At 36.9% G+C, this 23,056-nt stretch overlaps 2 protein-coding genes across 6 annotated transcripts; one reads left to right on the top strand and one right to left on the bottom strand.

Moving 5' to 3' along the window:
• The first annotated feature begins 11,684 nt into the window (after positions 1-11,684).
• Positions 11,685-16,221, top strand: LOC115698852 (heterogeneous nuclear ribonucleoprotein Q). 3 transcript variants are annotated; one of them, XM_030626053.2, is made up of 9 exons: positions 11,685-11,958; positions 12,908-13,919; positions 13,996-14,112; positions 14,384-14,524; positions 14,685-14,858; positions 15,169-15,376; positions 15,465-15,643; positions 15,762-15,844; positions 15,939-16,221. In XM_030626053.2, the coding sequence occupies exons 2-9, from the start codon at positions 13,500-13,502 to the stop codon at positions 16,075-16,077; spliced, it is 1,461 nt and encodes a 486-aa protein (XP_030481913.2). In that variant the 5' UTR covers positions 11,685-11,958; positions 12,908-13,499; the 3' UTR covers positions 16,078-16,221. The 3 variants fall into 3 exon arrangements, with proteins under 3 accessions (XP_030481913.2, XP_030481915.2, XP_030481914.2); XM_030626055.2 differs by having other exon boundaries at positions 15,742-15,844; positions 15,939-16,079; XM_030626054.2 differs by having other exon boundaries at positions 11,786-11,958; positions 13,464-13,919.
• Positions 16,222-16,283: 62 nt separating this feature from the next.
• LOC115698853 (F-box/kelch-repeat protein At1g57790) lies at positions 16,284-18,896 on the bottom strand. Of its 3 annotated transcripts, none has more exons than XR_009684030.1 (3): positions 18,711-18,865; positions 16,740-17,917; positions 16,284-16,660 (listed from the first exon to the last, which is right to left on the bottom strand). XR_009684030.1 is itself a non-coding variant. In XM_030626056.2 (3 exons), the coding sequence occupies exons 1-2, from the start codon at positions 18,740-18,742 to the stop codon at positions 16,819-16,821; spliced, it is 1,131 nt and encodes a 376-aa protein (XP_030481916.1). In that variant the 5' UTR covers positions 18,743-18,896; the 3' UTR covers positions 16,284-16,666; positions 16,800-16,818. The 3 variants fall into 3 exon arrangements, 2 of the variants coding, with proteins under 2 accessions (XP_030481916.1, XP_030481917.1); XM_030626056.2 differs by having other exon boundaries at positions 16,284-16,666; positions 16,800-17,917; positions 18,711-18,896; XM_030626057.2 differs by having other exon boundaries at positions 16,800-17,917.
• Positions 18,897-23,056: the final 4,160 nt, after the last annotated feature.

Below are 23,056 nucleotides of genomic sequence, written 5' to 3'. Positions count from 1 at the left end.
GTTGATGTGTAGGTAAAGGCAAGGCTAGAGCTGATGGACCGTGAGCGAGCTTATGAAGGTTGTACATGTCGGGGCGGTTAGGCCTGGAGCGTACGATCATCGGGACAGCGAGGCTGATTTTGTAACTGGTCGCTAGGCGACATTTATTTTGTGTATCAGTTAAACAGTTAAATCTTTTTGTAAATGATTTTATAATCGGGATCTCGAGTCTTTTGTAATATTATTTTATAAGTTTAATTAAAAAAGCAAAAATTTTAATTAATCACGTTTTTCCATAAACCTCGTTGATTAGCAACGAGCTGCACAGCATGTTTAAAAATCACGTAATACGCCTATGTTAGTTAGGGTGTTACAATTTGGTATCGTAGCCGCTGTGTTGTCTTCCGAAGATCGTCACGACATGTACAATCATCATCAGCAGTTAGCTCGTTTCACGGTTCAGTAAGCCTTTATTGCTTTAGTAGTTTATTTTATTCAGTTATGAAAAAGAAAAGCTTGTTAGGAAGCATGTTAGTAGCCTGATAGTAGAATAGGCGCATGTTTCGTTTTTAATTTCCAAATTAAGCGGCATTAGTAAGCTCTCGATAATCGTGACCTGAAGTGCCAACTCGGGATTTCGAGGCGGTTCAGACTAGATGGACGCCAGACAAAATTTTAGGAGTCATGGCATCTCAGTCGGGTCAGATCAAGGTCGAGGAGCTCAGTTCCCCTCAAGTGTTTTGGGCCGAGGTAGAGGTCCCAGGGGCAGGGTTTGCGGTTAGGGTGATGTTAACTCGCCGCAGGCTGCCCAAGTCAATCAGGAAGCCCAGAATTGGGAGTTACGGTTTGCGGAAATGCAAGCCCGGATTGAAGAGCAAGACCTCGAGATTCAGAGGTTGAGACAGCAGGGTGCTCCCGCAGCCCGGTGCCGTAGTTCCAAAGTGGCACACCGCCCGCCGCCTGTGCCGAGACAGTGGCTGGCGGTGATTACCAAGATCATGAACTTCATGGGTGTCACCGGTAATGTCAGAGTGGTGTGTGCCACTTTCCAGTTTCAAGTAGACGCTCTGGTCTGGTGGAACATGGTGTCTCAGATCCATGACGTCATCACTATGACCTGGGAAAGGTTTTAGGAACTCTTCAGCGCTAAATATTATAACGAGGCGGACAGAAGCGCCAAGAGGAAAGAGTTCGCCCACCTGACCCAGCGAGAGAATATGAGCATGACGGAATATATTACTCAGTTCAACCGGTTGGCGAGGTTAGCCTCGGGATTTGTGCCAACCGATTTCAGTAAGAAAGAAAATATCTCGATGGACTTAATGTGAAGATCAAGTATGACCTTATGATCACTACCGACGATAAGACCATCTATGTTGAGATGGCGGAGAAAGCATGGTGAGCTGAGGGCGCAGTTAGATGTATGTGGAATCAGTTAGGACTCCAGAATGTGGCGGGGCTCCTACCCCTCCTGCGTCAGGTTTCAGCAGGGGAGGTAGTGGTTCGGCCATGGACTGGAGGAGGAAATCATCCACTGCATCCGGTGGCTCGAGGCAGAACAAGAGGTTCCGAGGGAACCAGAATCAAGACGATCGTCAGGGTAGTGTTGAGACCCGTTATTCCTACTGGAGTGTCTCACTAGTAAGAGGCATCCTTCGGGAGAGTGCTTGGGTCAAGGTTGTTTTTGTGTGGCTGCTAGAATCTTTAGTAAATTGGATAGACCGTACAATAGTTATGAATCAGGGTTTGGAACCCTATTACCTGGCGGAGAATTGGTTATCTCCAATAGGTGGATTAGGAGGATAGATGGTAGAGAGTTAAGTGATGACTTGGTAGAGATGAGTTTAGTAGAGTTCGACGTTATTTTAGGAATGGATTTCCTATCTAATTATTCGGTGAGTATAGATTGTAAAAGGAAGATAGTGATCTTCCAACCGGAAGGTAAAGAACCATTTGTGTTTGTTGGTTCAGTTCAAAGATCCCGGATCCCGGTGATTTCGGCCATGTCAGCTAGAGATTTATTGCATGGCGGTTGTTTAGGGTTTCTGGCCGTGGTGGTGGACACCACTCGGTCAGATACCATTCGGCCAGAAGACATCAAAGTGGTTCGGGAACTTTTGGATGTTTTCCCGAAGAACTTCTAGGGTTACCACCTCAGCGAGAGATTGACTTCGTGATAGACTTGGCACCAGGGGTGGAACCGGTTTCCAAAACCCCGTATAGAATGGCTCCAGCTGAACTTAAGGAATTAAAGATTCAGCTCCAAGGGTTGCTTGACATAGGGTTTATTCGGCCCAGTGTGTCACCCTGGGGAGCCCCGATTTTATTCGTCAAGAAGAAGGATGGGTCTATGAGGATGTGCATCGACTACAGGGAATTGAACAAGCTGACGGTGAAGAATAAATATCCATTACCTAGGATCGATGATTTGTTCAATCAGCTTCAGTGGAAGATAGTCTTTTCTAAGATTGATCTCTGTTCGGGTTATCATCAGTTGAGAATCTGAGAGGAGGACATTCCGAAGACGGCTTTCCGCACTAGGTATGGACATTACGAATTTCTGGTTATGTCATTCGAACTAACCAATGCTCCTACAGCATTCATGGACCTGATGAATAGAGTATTCAAGGATTTCCTCGATATCTGTGTGATTGTGTTTATCGACGACATCCTCGTGTACTCTCAATCAGAAGAGGAGCATGAGTTACATCTTCAGATGGCACTGCAACGGCTTCGAGAACATAAGCTTTATGCCAAGTTCAAGAAATGTGAGTTCTGGCTATCTCAGGTGTCCTTCCTAGGGCACATTGTGAGCAAAGATGGGATCAAGGTAGATCCCGGGAAGATTGAATCCGTCAGGGATTGGCCGAGACCGAAGACAGTGACAGAGATTAGAAGCTTCTTAGGTTTAGCTGGGTACTACCGTAGGTTCGTCGAAGTGTTCTCTAAAATTTCAATGCCCCTAACCGAGCTTACAAAGAAAAATCAGCGGTTTATCTGGTCAGATAAGTGCGAAGCTAGTTTTCAGGAGCTAAAACAGAGGTTGATTACCGCTCCAGTGCTAGCTTTGCCTTCAGACAAGGAGAAGTTCGTAGTTTATTGTGACGCATCCAAACAGGGTTTGGGGTGTGTGTTGATGCAAGCCGATCGGGTCATCGCTTATGCCTCCCGTCAGTTAAAGGATTATGAACAGCGATACCCGACTCATGATCTAGAGTTGGCCGCAGTGGTTTTTGCATTGAAGATTTGGCGGCATTACCTTTACGGGGAAAAGTGTGAGATCTATACCGACCATAAAAGTCTCAAGTATTTCTTTACTCAGAAGGATTTGAATATGAGACAAAGGCGTTGGTTGGAATTAGTGAAAGATTACGATTGTGAGATCCTCTATCACCCCGGAAAAGCCAATGTAGTGGCCGATGCCCTGAGCAGAAAGGGTCCCGGGCAAGTAGCTAGTATGGTTCAGATCTCACCTCAGCTAGCAGAGGATATGGTTAGATCCAACATTGAGTTTGTGGTAGGTCAGCTTCACAACTTAACGCTGCATTCTGATCTGTTGGAAAGAATAAAGGTCGCTCAGATGGCGGATCCAGAGTTAGTGAAGATCCGAGATGAGGTGTTGGCTGGTCAAGCCAAGGACTTTTCAGTGTTAGACAGTGGGATGCTTTTGTATAAAGCCAGGGTTTGTGTTCCGAATAGTGTGGAACTTAGGAATGAGATCTTTGAGGAGGCTCATTCTACCCCGTATTCTCTGCATCCCGGCACCACTAAGATGTACCAAGATTTGAAACCGTACTTCTGGTGGAGCGGTATGAAGAAGAATTTGGTAGAATTCGTATCGAGATGCCTCACTTGTCAGCAGATTAAGGCTGAACATCAGAGACCAGCAGGGTTGTTGCAGCCTCTAACCCTACCAGAATGGAAATGGGAAGATATCACGATGGATTTTGTGGTCGGGTTACCTAGGACCACGGGTTTGTATAATTCCATCTGGGTAGTGGTGGATCGATTTACGAAATCTGCTCATTTTCTGCCGGTTAGAACAACATTTACAGTGGATCAGTTGGCAGAATTGTATGTTAGAGAGATCGTAAGACTTCACGGGGTACCGAAGTCTATAGTTTCGGACAGGAATCCGAAGTTCACCTCCAAATTTTGGCAAAATTTGCAAAGAGCAATGGGTACAAAGCTGAAATTCAGTACAGCCTTCCATCCTCAGACAGATGGTCTGTCCGAAAGGACAATTCAGATATTGGAGGACATGTTGAGAGCCTGTGTTATGGAGTTTGAAGGCTCATGGAATAAGTATCTACCGTTGATAGAACTTTCTTACAACAACAGTTATCAGAGTACGATAGGGATGGCTCCCTATGAACTGTTATACGGTAGGAAATGTAGATCTCCTATCCACTGGGATGAGACGGGGGAGAGGAAATACCTAGGTCCAGAGTCAGTGCAGCGGACCAATGAGGCAATAGAGAAGATAAAAGCTAGAATGCTTGCCTCACGGAAGCGGACGAAGAGTTACGCAGATCCGAAACGCAGAGATGTTGAGTTCCAAGTAGGGGAACATGTGTTTTTACGAGTATCTCCGATGAAGGGGATTAAACGTTTCGGGAAAAGAGGCAAGTTATGCCCTAGATTTACAGGACCTTTCGAGATTCTCGAGAAGATAGGTCAAGTGGCATATCGGTTAGCATTGCCTCCAGCCTTATCAGCAGTTCACAACGTATTCCATGTCTCGATGTTGAGAAAATACGTTTCAGATCCCTCTCATATACTCAGTTATGAGAGTCTTGAGCTACAGCCAGACATGACTTATGAGGAACAACCAGTGCAGATCCTGGATAGAAAGGATAAAGTCCTTCGGAATAAGACCATAGCATTGGTCAAGGTTCTCTGGAGAAACAGCAAGGTGGAGAAAGCCATCTGGGAGCTAGAGTTAGATATGAGAGCTCAATATCCAGAGTTATTCAGGTTAGATTTCGGGGACGAAATCCTTTTAAGGGGGGATAGTTGTAAAGCCCGCTTAGTTTAATTTGGAAATTAGCAGTTAAGTATGATTAATTATGAAATTAATTATAGCTATTTAAATAATTTATTGTACTGTTATGTATGGAATTCAGAAATGCATTGCTATGTCATTCAGTAGTTTTCATGTTTTGCATTTCCGGTGCCCGGTATTTTGGAACTCGGTGTTTGGCTCAGTAGAAATCACAACTTAGCATGTTAGCAGTTTGGGGCGGTTTGTTAGACATTGGGAATGTCGGGAATGACCGGGAATTTAGAATTTCCCAAAAATACCCCTTTAGTGTGATTTATGTGGCTTTAGTGTGGAGGGGCAAAATGGTCTTTTTGCCCCATTAGTATTTTGTCTTTTAGTGAGTTTAGTAATTGAAAAATAAATGTTTATTTATGCTTTATTTGGCTGAAATGGATTGTTATATGTTAAGTGGCTTTAATTCATTTTTTACAAAAATCAACACTTAGAAAAAATAAAGAAAATTTTCAAAAACCCACTCTCTCTTTTCCTCTCTCTTTCGGCTGGGTATGTGGTTGCATGAAGCTAGATTTTTCCTTTGATTTTTAAGCCATTTCTCTTCCAATCTAAGTATTCTTCAAGCTTTGGTAAGGTCTTTAATCTCTTCCTCTTGTATTTTATGAAGAAAATGTTTAAAAGATGATTGTTGCATGTGAATTGTTGTGATACTTGCTGCTGTGTTTGTTGTTGTTCTCAATGGTTTAATCTTGCTATTTTAAGTGGTTCAGAGTTAGTGTATGCATGATAGTTGCTTGGATTTAAGTTTTGAAGTTTTTAGTTCAAGAACATGAATTTTTGAAGAAATGTGTGGATCTGTAAATTACTTGCTGTAGTTAGTAGATTTCATTTTCAGAGACTATATTATGCTTGTTTAGGAGGATTTGAGTTGGTTTGAATGCTTGTTAGGTGATTTTACTCAAGTTTGAGTTTAGAACTCAAAGCTTGAGCTTTAATGACACTTTTCGTTTCTGTGCTTTCTGGGTGGTTTTAAGGCTTTAGAAATGTTCTAGGGGAGGTATAGAACAGGTCTGGAAGGTTTCATGTGATTTGGGGTTGATTTGTGCAAGATATGATTTTTTTGGGTTTGCTGCCTGTGAGGAACCGGAATTCCGGTTGTGCATTCGGAATTCTGGATGAGGGTTCTGAATTTTCCAGAACCGGAATTCCAGATGGGCAACCGGTCTACCGGTTGGGGAAAATTCAGGGACCCTAGTTTTCCTCGTTTTTATGTTTTAGGGGGTATTGCCATGCTTTTTATCGATAGGGAAACTTTTAGTTCCTAGTTTAAGTCCCCGGGAAGTGATTTAGCGTGTCACTTATAGTGTTGTGATTTTTATGGTTTAGGAGCCTGTAATCCGCCGCTTAGCTAAAGTTCCAAAGTTGACCAAGCACACCTGAATTCGGAATCCAGGTAAGATTAGTATAACAGTATGCATATGTAGATTACATGTTTAGCGTGCATGTAGGAAGCCTGTTAGATTACATTAGTTATGTATGTTGGCTTCGAACCATCCAACCCTGTCACGTCGGTACAGGCTAGAGTATGACTAGCAGCCGGAGTATGACTGGTTCGACCGATCAGGCTGACACTTGGTTGGTGGTTCCGTACTATTGACGTATCCCGTCGGTACAGGCTGGAGTATGACCAGCAGCCGGAGTATGACCGGTTCGACCGATCAGGAGGATATAGTAACACGTCGGTACAGGCTGGAGTATGACCAAGAATGAGTATGACCGGTTCGACCGATCAGGTTGTTACGTGTCAATAGTACCGTCCCTATGAACGTTCAGAACTCAGTACCATGTTGGACATGGCAGTAGTGGCTCAGTACCGTGTTGGACACGGCAGTAGCGGGACTCAGTATCGTGTTGGACACGACAGTTAGGGTTATGATCAGGGGTATGGGCGTCTGATCATAACCGGGATTATGTATGAGTATTATTATGCTTTTCTTACTGAGTCTGTCGACTCACAGTTCTACGTTGATGTGTAGGTAAAGGAAAGGCTAGAGCTGATGGACCGTGAGCGAGCTTATGAAGGTTGTACATGTCGGGGCGGTTAGGCCTGGAGCGTACGATCATCGGGACAGCGAGACTGATTTTGTAACTGGTCGCTAGGCGACATTTATTTTGTGTATCAGTTAAACAGTTAAATTTTTTTGTAAATGATTTTATAATCGGGATCCCGAGTCTTTTGTAATATTATTTTATAAGTTTAATTAAAAAAGCAAAAATTTTAATTAATCACGTTTTTCCATAAACCTCGTTGATTAGCAACGAGCTGCACAGCATGTTTAAAAATTACGTAATACACCTATGTTAGTTAGGGTGTTACATGATCCCACATATTTTAACAGACTGTCAACTTGTGGATGGGGTAGAGCAAAGTTATTCTCAACCTCCTCAGCCATGGCAATGGTGGGGCCAAGCATGATAGCTGACCCCACTTACCGTCATAAACGATATGCTCTTTTCCCATTAGGCAATGTGACTTTCTGAACATTCTTTTCTCTTTTGGGCTTGGCAATTGAAGGATTATTTGTTACTGCGTATTCTTCCCATTTGGGTAAGCGCACCGCACGTGGCCTTGTGACCATTTCCATGTTATTTTCTGAAAGCTGATCAAAGAACATTGCTTCCGCCATGTGAGCTTCTTCTCTAGCAAACGGTGCTTTGGTAGCCGTGATATGAACATCTTTTCCCCGGATGTGTGCCTTGACACATTGATGCAATGTCGATGGCACACAATGATGAATCCACTGTCGTCCCAATAAGAGATGGTACGAAGTGTCTGCTTCTATCACATGGAATCGAGTGGGTCCTCTGATTGGTCCAACCTCTAGCTCAACAGTCACATACCCCATAGTTTTTACAGACTTGGGCAGCAAATCCAGTGAGTGTAATCGGTTGTGGGATCAACCCCCGTTTGACCTCTTTCATAGCAGAATACACTCCAATTGGCATGAGATTTACTGAAGCTCTGTTATCTACTAAAGCACGTTTCACTTTTAAGCCATTGATTTTTGCCTCGACATATAATGGTCGGTTGTGAAGGAACGGAGAAGTTTGTATGTCAGCATTAAGACAATCGCTCCTTCAGATTGTTTAGCAATATTATGCATTGGGCGCCCTACCATATAACAAGAAGGGTCATGTTGTTGGGAAATTTTAAGCAAATTTTATGTAGCCTCAGTCCTTGCATCTTGGCCAAATTCTAAGCAATCGAAGAAATTACGAAATAATTTAGTTTTCAACAATGGCTATACCATGCTGTTTTCTCTTGGTTGTTCTTATTCTTCTATAATTTCCTCGATACGTATGCTCCGTGATATCCCTATTGAAATGAGGGGAAACTCTTCTATGCATGTCATAGCGGCTCCTCCATTTTGTTGTTGGGGAAACGGCATTTGCTCCACCTCATTTTGATCTAAAATAATCTCTCCTTTCTCTAGTCGCTCGTGAAAAATCTTCCTTAGTGTGTAACACCTCATTGTTGGATGATTAATTCTTCGATGGAAATGACAATAGAGATCATGTTGCTTTTCTTCTGGAGTGGGTAATTTTGTGACAAATGGTAACACTACTTCTCCATCCCGAATCCATGCTTCTAACAAGCTACAAACTCTGTCTTTATCACAAGGAAATTCGGCTGGTTTATCACTTCGTTTTCCTTTTTTATGGGCTTCGAAATTTTGTCTGTCTTGAGCTAGTGCTATGTCAACACCACGTTTTGAACTTTTCCATGGCCAATGTGTTTGGTCGTTTTGGTTGGACGGCTTGGTCAAACGGAAAACAGTGGCTTCCGTATTTCTTGATTTAGCTATAAGCTCTGCAAAATTGTATATGGCATGATTTTCAATGTGTAATCGATATTCATCCAACATGCCTTTGATACACATTTTTACCAGATCCTTTTCAGCCATGGTCTCAGCACAATCAAGAGCTTTTTCCCTAAACTTTTGAACGTAATTAACGAGTCTTTCACCAAAGTTTTATCTTTCTCCTCATAAGTCAGCTATGCTCCATTTATCTTCAATCATAAAGAACTTTGCACAAAATTTGGAGACCATGTCGTCCCAACTCCTTATACTCCCTGATGGCAAACTTGCGTACCAAGAGTATGCTCGATCAGTGAGAGACTTTGAAAATTCTCGGATTCTTAGTTCAAAATCATGGGCATAAATACCCAAATCATCTATGAATTGAATGATATGTTCTTTGGCATTGCCAAATTTCCCATTGTATTTTCGAAATACCGGACTCATGTAACCGCGTGGGTAAGGTTTGACCGCCACTTCCACAGGGTAGGGTGGATGAAATTCGATGGAAGTTACCGATGATGACGATTTACCCCTTTCAGCTTTAAGGAGACCAATCAATTCGTCTTTTGTGACGAACTCATAGGAGGACCGAGCCTCTTCACCAACCCTTTCAACAATCTCAGAAGTTCTGATTCCTCGAACATTATCATGTGTTGCCGGAGTTCGTTGGTCAACAGTATGTACTTGCCTTATCAAAGATTCATTTATTGCACGTTCTTCAGGTAAGCCTCTCCTTTCAACAGATGCTTCTTTGGGTGTCTGTGGTAGAAGCGAACTCAGTAGCTGCATCATGCCGTCTTGGGCTTTTTGGAGCTTTTCCAATCTGGCTAACACAACCTCATCTGTGTTCATCGGATTAGTATTGTTGTTGTTGTTGTTATCATTTCGCAAGGTATCTGTTCGGATCCGACTGTCCGGCTCTCGAGTATCGGAGACAGACATTTGGATTTAGATGAGAGAACAAAATTCTTTTTTTTTTCAAGTGAACGAATTGAGCGTTTTCCTTAGTATATATATAAGTATATTTATTGATATATATATAAGTATATATAAGTATATTTATTGATATATATATAAGTATATATGAACTATTTAAAGAAAACGCTCCCCAGTTGAGTCGCCAAAATGTTTAGGGATTCTAGCTAAACATTTAATTATAAATATATAATAAATAAATAAGTCAGGGCTTATAATATAATGCGTAATAAATCATTATAAACTTAATATAAATGTTGTAAATAAACGTAATTATAGCATAATATGTATGTAAATGAACGTAATTATAGTATAATATATATGTAAATGAACGTAATTATAGCATAATATATATATATATTATAAGCAGAAATTATATGTATATATTGCTAAATACGCATATAAGTATAAATATATGTATAGAATATGTAACACACAAATTTAAGTAGTTCGGCAGAAAATCATTTACCTACGTCTACGGTAGCATTTAAGCTATATTAAGTTTTATTAATAAAATAGAGATTTACAGATTAATGGTCTCAACTGTGTGTAAATGGGTATTTTAGTGAGATAAAAACAGTATCAACACAAACTTTTTTTGTGTAGAGAGAAATAAGATAAATAAGAAAGGAAAAGAAAAGGTAAACAAAGAGTGTGCATATAAACACACTCTTCTTTTGGAGTTTATCTTTTCTGAAAGGTTTGAAGTGAGAAATTAAAAGAGTTTGTATGCAAGCATGCTGTTTATGCTTCGACGCTTACAAACAGCCTCTACAGCAAAGGGAATAGAAAGCAAGGGAAAATTTCTTGAAGATTGATAAGACAAGCTTGATGGGACTGAACACCTTCTTTCTCCTCTTTACTTCTCTCTGTCTGTCCTCCTAGCTGATATCTTTGGTAAGTGTATTTATAGGGGTAGCGTATCGTGCTTCTTTGAGATGAACCCTATCTTCGTAAAGAAATCAAGTGGCAGCTGCTTTTACCTTTATGCATTCACACCTAAACCCAGGTATACATTCGTCTCAGGTTTTGTGCAGCTATTATTCATGTATATTTTTGTTCATCTATACATCTATTTACTAATTTGCTCCTTTTACTGTTATTATTTTATTTATTTACACAATCTTTTCTATTTCCTTTTTTTACTCTTCAACAGAGAGTTTTTTTTTAAGTGATATCACGTTTACCAGTTTATTTAGGAGGAAAAATTGAACAAGTACAAAAATCAGGTTATAGAAATGACCATGTTATTTTAATGCTTTCATTTGGAAGCAAGCATATTCAAGTGCTACTGAGATAGTCCTTCTGTCAAAAGTTATTCTTGGTTGAATGCTGAACTTGGTATTATAGGTCCTATTATGGATGGATCCAACAGAAGGGAAAGAGTATTAGACATGATGGGTGGTTGTGTGGCTCCTAGGGGTGTTTATCACACCGCTAAAACCACTCAAATTGTACTATTTTTTGTGGTGTAATTTTTGCAGTTTTTTAGTTTCTCAGTGCGGATGCAGTTTGGGAAATTACAAAAATTACATGTGCGAATTAATTTAAAAAACTAGTCAAAACCGCACTACGGGCACCGCAAACACTCCTAGTGGGTGGCTCGTGACTGTGAAGGTACATTATTATGGAAGGCCAAATGTAGCAGTTTTGGTGTACAGGTCTATCCAAATGTTGTTTTGGATCAAACAACATGAGTGATGCTTATGTCATTATTAAGACATTGTTTAAAATCTATTCAATTTCAACCTATACGTAGCTCTAATTTATGTTGTTTATATTTGGTTTAATTGTTAATACAAACAAAGTAACTCATCAATTGCCATATCATCTTATTTCTTGTCCGATTGTATTTTATTTTTTACTGTGAATAATACTTCATTTGAAGTAATTATCCTTATGTTTGTTTGCCATTTCAAGTTTGATATTTTATTAAGAAAAAAAAAATTGTTAAAATAAAATAATAAATACATAAACAAATCCTCGTTCCCTCTGTCTTTCTACCCTAACCCACTCTCTCCATCATCGACTCTCTCTCACTCACCACCCCGGTTACGATCTTCCACACCGCCGGCGCCGACTCTAAATTCTTCCCCGCACCCACCGGAACCGCCTCCAACACTCTCTCTCTCTCTCACGCAGGTCAGGCTTAGAGAACTGTGTTTTTTTTTTCTCTTCATTTAATATCTCATCAGTAGTGTGGTGCTCTTTCAATTTATGTTTACAGTTTGTAGTTTATTGAGATTAGAATAACGAGTAAATGATTTTGTGAACCTTTAGTCTACTACGGTATGATCTCATTGTAGAAAGCTCCTAATCTATCATTTAAATTAATCTTTATTATTTATTTCGTTACAGAACGAATAACCACTTATCTCTCTCTCGTCTGTAATTCAATTTATAATATACGCGTTCACTTGTTTAGTTCGCCTTGCTTTCGTAAGTAATTGGAAGTAATTTCAATATTCTCATTTTGAGATTCAAATTTATTTCCAAATTGTCCTCAAAGTGATTCCAGATATCATTTGAGGTCTATTCATTTACATAATAGAGAACTTATGGTCTATAACTTGCTGAGCATATTTCTATACGTTATTTGTAGTGTTGTTTCTTGATTTTTCTTTAGGTTACCGAATAGTAATATTAAATTTAGATACATAGAATTTTTCACATTTATGGGTTTCGGGATGCTCTTGATTAACGGTCATTATAAATGTAAATTATAATCAAACTTGTTAGGTAGAAGTGCTTCATATGGGTGAGATTGGCATTATTAGATTAGTCTTTGCAACTGGTCTGGAGCTTTTGGTTTTGGCTCTTGAATGGTTAATTTATAATCAAACTCAGTTACAAAAATGCTGTTGTTGTCTCTTATTTCTATTGTTATCACAATTATCTGATTTTAACTTGCTATTGTCTTGAATTGTCTTGCATTATTATGATGTGAATATACATATGTATATTATATACATATATATATCTATATTTTATATGTTAAAATATGTAATTTCCACAATATGTTGTTTGATATCTCATTTGTTTTTTCTTTCCTTTTTCTTTTCCCTCTCTTTCCATTTTGTGATGCATCCAGATAACTTGCTAAACTTGTCCTTTTTTTTGGTAACAATCGATATCATTATTTCGAAAATCACTGCTTCATTTTTTTTTTGGTCACCGTTTGAACATCACCATCCTCTTGATTTTCATTCAGACTTCTCTTCTGCCTGTCTCTAATTGTTGTTACTATTTGGTGCTCCGTTAGCTGTAAATCATTCTCTTTGTAACTCCTTAAGGCCATACCTCATGGCACAGATTCAGTCAATATTCTTTCTCTGCAACTCCATTTGGCCTCTCATATTGTTTCCACCTTTCCATATCTTCATTTTTTTTTTGGTCACCGTTTGAACATCACCATCCTCTTGATTTTCATTCAGACTTCTCTTCTGCCTGTCTCTAATTGTTGTTACTATTTGGTGCTCCGTTAGCTGTAAATCATTCTCTTTGTAACTCCTTAAGGCCATACCTCATGGCACAGATTCAGTCAATATTCTTTTTCTGCAACTCCATTTGGCCTCTCATATTGTTTCCACCTTTCCATATTATTCTTTCTCCTGTGAATGCTTCTGGCTTCTGTGTTTCTTTCACAGTTGCCTTGCAAGCTTGCTTTTCTTTAGATACATAAGATGCCAAGGACAAGGAGCAGTGCTGAAGCTACCGAAAAGCCTATGGATGCTGGAATGTCAACACATTCTGAAGAGCGTGTGGACCTTGAAGGAGATAATGATCCTGAAGAGACAATAGAGGAAGAGGTGGAGTATGAAGAAATAGAAGAAGATGAGGAAGAGGAGGAGGAGGAGGAAGAAGAAGAAGAAGAGGAAGAAGTTGAAGAGGAGGTCAGTGAAGAAGAAGAGGAAGAAGGTAAGAGTGTTGCCAATGAAGTTGACAATGAGAAGAAAGTAGTTAAGGAAGATGACAAAAAAATACATGCTGAGCTTCTTGCACTTCCCCCTCACGGGTCAGAAGTTTACCTTGGTGGCATTCCACATGGTGCTTCTGAAGATGATTTGAGGGCCTTTTGTGAATCTGTAGGAGAAGTTACTGAGGTAGTGTCTAGTTAACTGTTTCTTTCTCTGCATGCTGGTACTAAAGCTCTGAACTAAATTTTGTTACTGATGACAGGTTAGGATAATGAAGGGAAAAGATTCAGGTGAGGCAAAGGGTTATGCTTTTGTAACCTTTAGAACCAAGGAATTTGCTTCTAAGGCCATCGAGGAACTGAATTATTCAGAACTAAAGGTGATCATACCACTTTTGGTCTATATACTCTCATCAAGTAATTAAATCTGAGTTTATTTGATTTGGAATTGTGCTGCTACTAATTCGTCTTGCATATGATAGTGCGTCACTGCCTCTCTCATTGATAATTTTTTTAAAGCACTTTCTCATTGATAATTTGATGTCTCTATTTTAAATTGTTTGAAGAACTGCTATAATCAATAATGTGAGTTTACTACTTTTCTCTTGTAAGATAACTTTCTTTTTGGGTGGCTGTTGCTTTCTTTCTCAGGGGAAGAAGATAAAATGCTCAACATCTCAAGCAAAGAATCGCTTGTTCATCGGTAATGTTCCTAGAAATTGGGGAGAGAAAGATATGAAGAAGGCTGTGACAGATATTGGACCAGGTGTTATTTCGGTGGAGCTATTGAAGGTTTATCATCTTTTCCAAAATATTTCATCAGAGCCCTGAGCTTATTCAGTTTTTATTCGTTACTCTCTTGCCCTTTTAATATCCAAGTTTAACTAATTTCATGATTATCTGTTGTGCCTTGAGAGTGTCTCTAATTTTTGTAATCTTCTCAACCATGCAGGACCCACAGAACTCCAGCCGGAATCGTGGATTTTCTTTCATTGAATATTATAATCATGCATGTGCAGAACACTCAAGACAAAAGATGTCAAACCCAAAATTTAAGCTTGACACCAATGCTCCAACTGTGAGCTGGGCTGACCCTAAAAATATGGAATCCTCTTCTTCTTCTCAGGTGATCCATATGTGTTTTTTCATTTTTGGCTATGCATTTATTGGATTCCTGTTGTGCTTATTCTCACGTTTGGAGTTTTTAATGTTATATATGATCTGCGTATGGTTGCTAATTGGTGATGCCTGCAATCTGTTGGATTCAGAGAAAGGATATAGTAGTATTAAATAGTCGGGTTTTGGTTGCTAAAACTTTTTAAATTGATTATATTTCTTGTTAATTTTTTATAACTAATTCAACCCCACAGTTCCCTTTGCACCACATGGAAAGTCTGGCTTGCTGAATTCCAAATGTTGTTTTTTGTATGATCCAGGTTAAGGCAATATATATCAAGAATCTACCAAAGGATATTACTCAAGATTCTTTAAGAAAATCATTTGAGCATCACGGGAAGATCACTAAAGTGGTTCTCCCACCTGCAAAACCAGGTCAGGAGAAGAGCAGATATGGTTTTGTACATTTTGCAGAGAGATCAAGTGCTATGAAGGCATTGAAGAACACTGAGAAATATGAAATTGACGGTGAGTCTAGGCTCGTTATCTATCAAGCTGATTAATTTTAATTTACATTTTAGGTAAGCAATCTCAAATCGATCCTTTCTGCTTGTAGGTCAAGTTTTGGACTGTTCTCTTGCAAAGCCACAAGCAGATCAGAGGTCTTCCGGAGCATCAAATTCTCAAAATTCAGCCCTGCTTCCAACTTACCCGCCCCATATGGGCTATGGCATGGTTGGTGGTGGTTATGGTTCTGTAGGAGCAGCTGGAGGTTTTGGTGTAGGTTTTGCTCAAGTAAGATGCTGCTTTTTTTCAATCTCTCTGTAAATTTAGACAAGACCTATACCAGAAAAGAAAAAACAAGGCCTACAAAACTGTTCGTGCCTGATTAGGTGATAACAATCTGTTGCAGCCACTTATCTACGGTGGTGGACCGACACCTGCTGGAGCTATGATGCCAATGCTTTTGCCTGATGGCCGAATTGGATATGTTCTGTAAGAGGCTTCACCTTTATTTATATAATTTGGTATATAGTACAAGTTTAGTTGAATTCTACCCTAATGCCAAGTTCAATCATTTTGCCAATAGGCAACAGCCTAGCTTGCAACCACATCACCCTCCAATGCAATCACGAGGTGGTAGGGGCAACCATGGTGGGAGCTCGAGTGGTGGAAGGCGGGGGAGCAGCGAGAACAATGGTGGTCACAGCCGCTATCACCCATATTAAAGCACAGTCACGATGATTTTTTTTTTTTTTTTGTGGTTTTAACCTCTTTATTTGTTTTGTAGCCAATGTAGTTAATTTAAGCTGTTAACAGGTTTTACATTATTATAATTATTGTGTCAATCAGACACCGGTATTCAGTTACAAGTTTAGTACCGAATATAAGAACTTAAAAAAGATAGGAGATCAATCCAATCCATACCCAAATATTAAAATCAACGATAAAAATCACTTTTTTTTATTTATCATCAAATAGTCCTGGAAACCTAGAAAAAAGCCAATCACAGAAATATAAATTAAAGGAAAATTATGTGGAGAGCATCATTATCATTAGTTGTTCTAATAACACATTTAACAACATTCCAGTAGTCCTAGCAATCGGGTATTTGCTTGCCCTTAATACTATCTTGAGATCTTGTTAAAACTCAAAAGTAGGGTCCAAGCTATTAGGTATTTGCATGTCCTTTATTTTCTCCCAATTAAAGTGCTAGTCTTCCTTCTGCTTTGATTTGAAGAACTAACCTAGTAGTCTAACTTTGACCATTTACCTTGCATTGTGCTGCATCATTCTTGTAATGGGAAATCACTGCATCTAGAAACAAGTACACTTATCAGAAGGAAAAAAAAAATGTACTCATCGACCTAAAAAGTCACAGTATTCTTACTGATATGAAAGATATGAACATCAAAAAAGGCAGCATCATATAAAATCAAGTTAGGCATACTTGAGTCAATAAGCATTGTTCAGCTGAAGCTTGTGAAGTCCTTTGGTGGTTCGATCCAAATATTCTCGAAAGGGTTTTGCTCTCCCCAATCGTAACATTGCTTACGGGGGTAGTATCTACAATCATTGAGAGAGTACAAGATGCAGCGCCTTCCATAGAACCGAACTTTAGAGAAGTAGACGCTGTTTCTCAATATACCAAGGAGATCATTTCTAGAATGGGACGATAAGAAACTCACGAAAAGTGTCATACCTTGGAGATTTTGCATCTCCTCCCAAACCATGTCAGCTCGATCAAGCTTAAAAACAATGGGATTTTCACTAGAACAAGTATAAATAACTAATAAGTTCCCGTTATGCTCAGCCATAAACTTGCCTTTCCACCAATTTTTGGCAAAAAAGTTCTCTGGGCATTTGGGGGGAGGAACAGCAAGAACGTTCCAAGTGCGTTCCATGGGATCAAAAACCCCTAGCCAGCCGGTGAGGCTCAGACAATAAAAGAGTCCATTGCAGAAAACAAGCTTATTCCAAATGCTACTGACAAAGGGCAACCGATTTTGATAGTTAACAGTAACCCACTTCGTTGCTCCAGCGTGGCAAGTACTAATAGCAACAATCGTGGGACTGATGTGCTTGACTGTGAAAAGTATGCAGCTGGAGGATGTTGGTGCACATGAGAATGCCACAATCTGATAAGTCAACTCAAATTTCGGTAGTTTTATCACCTTTCGAGTGAAAGGGTTAAAGAAGAAAACACGGTGCGATCTTGGCCTGTATAGTAACAGCCAACCATCTTTGGTGTAACAGACCCTAGATCCATTCAACTCAGGTAACTCAAGGGAATGAGTCTTGCGCTTTGATGGATCATAAAACTCATACAAGTTCCCAAATTTTGGAAAGTACATAAGCCACGGTGATTGATTAACCACCCTCACAGATATGGCAGTTGAATGCCAAAACTTGCATACCATAGAGGCGCGGATATTGTCAACTAGAGTCAACTGGGACAAAATGAGTTGCAAAATTTCCATCGGTAGCTCGGACCAAGTCTGTAGTTCCAATGTCTCATTCTTCTCCTTGGTTCTTTTTCTTTCATTATCTGTGATCGTTTCATCTAACCTATGCACCAGAGAATCAGGGTAAGTTCAAACATCCAGCACTCAAACAAGAACCATTAATGAACTGAAAACGCCACCATGAACTAAAACTTGAGTATCAAAATGTAAAATATAAACAGAATTTGCAACAATTAAACATTAATCTTATGCATCAACACTATATTTTACCCTCAATTAAAATCTGTTTGCATATAAAACCAAATCTCCAACCCCATCATCTTCTTATCTACATATTGTACTGTGCATACTGATTTAATGCTCAAAAAGATAGTACCCCTTGTGATAATCTAAATTCTTGAAATCATCAAGTATGAAAAAGAAAAACATTTATCAAATAAGCACCCCCTTTGAATTCAGACTTTTACTCCAAAACTCACAACATTTAGTACAAAATTGTAGGATTCAACCAATCTTGTACAGAAAGAACACAATTTGATCATTCCAACCACATAGTCTCGCAAATCCTAAAAAACCTTAAAACCAATTCTTACCCAAATACAAAATACTCATAAAATATTGGGAATTGACTCCAATTTTCCATGGGTTCAAAAGCAAAACTCATAAGAAGTAAACACATTTGCTTTAAATTCACAAACAATGACTGACCCAAATCCTAAAACACTCAATTTCAAACCAAATCTACAACCAAGTAAACATTTTATTTCTAAATAAAGAGAGAAAAATAATAATGAAAATATGAAAATGGAATTGCGAGACTATTTTGCCTAGAAAAAAAAAATAAAAATAAAAAAAAGAAGTAAGAGAGCAGAGAAAGAGAGAGAGCACAAGCTTACAATTTCATCTTCTTCTTTTTTCTCCAAGCCATGGCCAACTCAACAAGGTAGTCTCTCAAGAGAGAGAGAGAGAACTACAGTGGGAGAGAAGATATTGAGAGGTTATTAGAGAGAGAAAGAGAGAGAATCGTGTGAAAAAGCAATTCGGACATAAAAAGGTGGCTACAAGTGTGTCAACTCCACTTTCAATCACCTGTGCCCAAATCCATCATATACTATTATACTCTCTTTTTTATTCACACAAAATTTAAGTGGTAATTTCTCAAAAACAAAAATAAATGTGGTAATGTAAAAGGAAAAAGGGTAAATACTATTTTAGAATTTGTGTTTTGCAAAATTTATCAATTGGATTATTTGTTTTGTTAAATGAAAAAATGTTAATGGATCTAAAATAGTACAAGATCCTGAACTGATTTTTTGTCAAAATAAAATGAGGAAATTACACTTAGTATGGGATTTTAAAAGTTCTTATGATAAATATGGCACATTTAAGTTTGGCCAATTTATATGGTATTTTTTTATTTTTAGGTTTTTGTATGGTATTTGATATGTCATATATATGTAATTAGGTTTCTAAATCTCATATTTACTGTTTTTATTTGTTTAGGAAGTTTTATTTGTCATTGATGCCGGAAAAGTCACCGGAGTTTGCTGCCGGTGCCGGAAAAGTCACCGGAGTAGCGGTCGGTGCCGGAAAAGTCGTCGGAGTTCTTTGCCGCGCGGAAAATTCGTCGGAATTGGCATTTTCGCCGGAAAAATCACTGAAAAATCACCAAGAAACCGGTTTCTTAAAGTCTAAGAAACCGGTTTCTTGAAGTCTAAGAAACCGGTTTCTTGGTGATTTTTCCGTTGACAATGCCAATTTTGACGACTTTTCTGACGCTAGCAGCTACTCCGGCGACTTTTCCGCATCGACAAGAAACTTCGTAAAAGTCATTAGAATTGGCATAGTCGCGTAAAAATTACCAAGAAACTGGTTTCTGGTTTCTTGATGAAGAAACCGGTTTTTTGGTAATTTTTCCGGTAATTTTTCTGACGACAATGGCCTGACGAATTTTCTAGCGTTGGTAGCAACTCTGACGACTAATACACCGACAGTACTCCGTGACTTTTTCGGTACCAACAAGAACTCTAGGAAATTCGTCAAAATTGTCATTGTCATAGGAAAAATTATCGGGCTAATCACCAAGAAAGCTGGTTTTTTCGGTTTCTGATGAAGAAACCAGCTTTCTTGGTAATTTTTTTATATTTTTTTCTCTATTTGGTTGATTGATGAAATTGGTTTCAATTATTTTCAGTGTATATCATTTTTGTTTTGTTTTCATAATCTTTATTATTGTTGTGTAACAAAATTAGTTCATTGATGAAGAAACCACTTTCTTGGTGAAGAAACCAGTTTCTTGACGAAAAAACCACTTTCTTGGTGATTTTTCTAATGATTTTCTTTGGCGACAATGCCAGTTCTGACGACTTTTTTTACGCCGGCAATAACTCTGGCGATTTTTCCAACACCAGGAACTACTCCGGCAACTTTTTCGGCACCGACATCAAACTCCAGAATAGTCGTCGGACTTGGCATTGTCACTGGTAAAATTACCGAAAAATCACCAAGAAACCGGTTTCTAACATCAAGAAACCGGTTTCTTGGTGATTTTTCCAGCGACAATGCTAATTCTGACGACTTTTTCTACGGCAGCAACTCCGGCGACTTTTTCGGCACCGGCGGCTACTCCGACGACTTTTCCGGTGCCGACAGTAAACTCCGGTGACTTTTCCAGCACGAGTGACAACTTCGGCAATCACTATAGTTTTATTTGTTTTATTTTTTTAAAAAAAATAAATATGAAGGGAATTTTAATATTTTTTATAGTAATTTAATTAAGTTTTTATTTTTTATGAATTTTAAATTCAGATTTATTTTTAATGTTTTGTATGGTTTTTTTTAGAAAAAAACCATATTTTTAGTTTGATTGGTTAGATAATACCATATTTAGTGGTATTTACTTTTTATGCCATATTTATCATAACCTTAATAATTTTTCCCATATTTTTGAAAATAGCCCAAATAAAATTTAATAACAATCTGATCTAAAAGTGTTATGACAAAACTATTTACATTTTCTGTATCTGTTCATGTTAAGAATTGTCTTCAAGTTAGTTATACTAAAAAAAAAATTCAAAAATTAAGCTCAAGGTCCTATATTTACTATTTTAGAAAATACAAGGTCCATTTTATTTAGTGAAAATTACATAAAATATGAGATTTTGTATAAAAATTACAAAAATATGGCATTTATAGGTTTGCCACTCTTCTATGATATTTTTTCACATTTAAGACTTTTTATGGTATTTGATAAGTCATATTTTTGTAAACTTATTATCCAAACCCATATTTCATATTTTTGTTTCTAACTTAATTAGTTTTATTTTTTTTAGTTTATTTTACATTTACATTTTAGGGTTTCTTTTTATTTGGAAAATTTATACCAAATACTAACTTTTTTTTTTTTTTCAAACATTACATTTATAATTTCAGTTGCTGACTTTTTCTTTCTTTCTTTCTCTTCTCTCTAATTTTCTTTTTTATTTTTTTTTTCTAATTTCTCTTTTGTCTCTCTTTTTTTTTTTAATTTTTTTTCTCAAACTATTTTATTTTCTCTTTGTATATATAAAAATATATATAATTAGTGTACAATTTTATATCTCATTTTTTTTTACAGATATTAAACTTGTTTTGTTTATTTAACTATTATTTGTTTTTTTTTTGTGTTAAAAACTAATTATTTTATTAAAAACAGCAGAAAAAAAAATCAGCTTCATCAATACCATTCTGAAAAAAAAAAACAATATAAAAAATTATAATCTAAAAAGAATACAAACTTTAAAAATAGTTTCATTAACATTGAAAGAAACTAATAATTTTATTAAAAGAATAAAAAAAAAATAGTTTCATCAACAAGATAATGAAAAAAATTACAATCTAAAAAAGATACTGACTTTAAAAACCAGTTTCATCAATATTAAAAGAAACTAATTATTTCATTAAAAGAGGCAAAAAAAAAAATAGTTTCATCAATAACATAATGAAAAATACATAATGCCTAATAACTAAACTTTTACAAACGATACTAAATTTAAAAACCAGTTTTGAACATATAAATTTTATATCAATACCTAATAACCAAACTTCTAACTTCATTCTTTATTTTGGCATTTAATTTGCTTGCTCAAAAAATAGAATTGATTTAAACATACATTATGTAGCAAATATACCAAAGAGAAAAAGAAATTAAAATCAAAGAGAAAAAAAGAAACAAAGAAAATTAAAGAGATTAAAATGCAATAAAAATCACAAAAGAATAACAAAAAAAAAATAGTGGAATGTGAGAAACCAGTTAGTAAAACAACTAAAATAAAAACAAATAAATAAAAACCAGTTTCTTAAAATAATCAAATAAAAAATTGAAACTTAAAACTCAATTATGAACAACAATAAAAAAACCAGTTATGAAAACTAGTTACTTAAAAAAAACCAGTTATAAAAATAATAAAATAATATGTGTGTCAGAAACTGATTATTTAAAATAAAATAAAATTTATTGTTCAAATATCATACAATAATAAAACTGGTTTTATACAAACTAAAAAAAATACAATAATATCATAAAAATGGAGCAACCCCATTACAGAACAGTTAAAACCTGTGAAACCAGTTTTGATGCTATAAAAAATCATAAGAAAATATTAATGTTAATTATAAAGTTACCTGAAACCAGTTTCATCAGACAATTAAATAAAAAAAAATACACACACAAAAATACAAAAAAAAAAAAAATACTAATCACAAATATAATCAAAACAACACACTATGCATACCAATATTAAAAAAAAATATAAGTGTAAGTTTTGAACCTAGAAACAAATAATAAAAAAGTAATTTAAAATAAAAAATTTGTAATAACATAATGAAACTATTTTTTTTTTATTATTTTAATGAAATTATTAGTTTTCTTTCATTGTTGATGAAACTAATTTTTAAAGTTTGTATTATTTTTAGATTGTATTTTTTTATATTGTTTTTTTTTTAAGATGATGTTGATGAAACTGGTTTTTTTTTTCTCTGATGCTTTTAATGAAATACTTAGTTTTTAACAAAAAAATAAAGAAAAAACAAACAAACAGTAGTTTAAATAAAAAAAACAAGTTTAATTTCTGTAAAAAAAAACAACATCTACAGTTTAGATAATTTTTTATTTACTTTAGTGTTTTATTTTTTAAAAAAAGAAACAAAAATTACAAGAAACACAAATTTGAAGTCTTTTATGGCATTCATCATGATTTTTCCC

The sequence above is a fragment of the Cannabis sativa genome, chromosome 8 (assembly GCF_029168945.1).
Source record: "Cannabis sativa cultivar Pink pepper isolate KNU-18-1 chromosome 8, ASM2916894v1, whole genome shotgun sequence".
Lineage (NCBI taxonomy): Eukaryota > Viridiplantae > Streptophyta > Magnoliopsida > Rosales > Cannabaceae > Cannabis > Cannabis sativa.
This window is presented reverse-complemented; position numbering and strand designations above follow the sequence as displayed.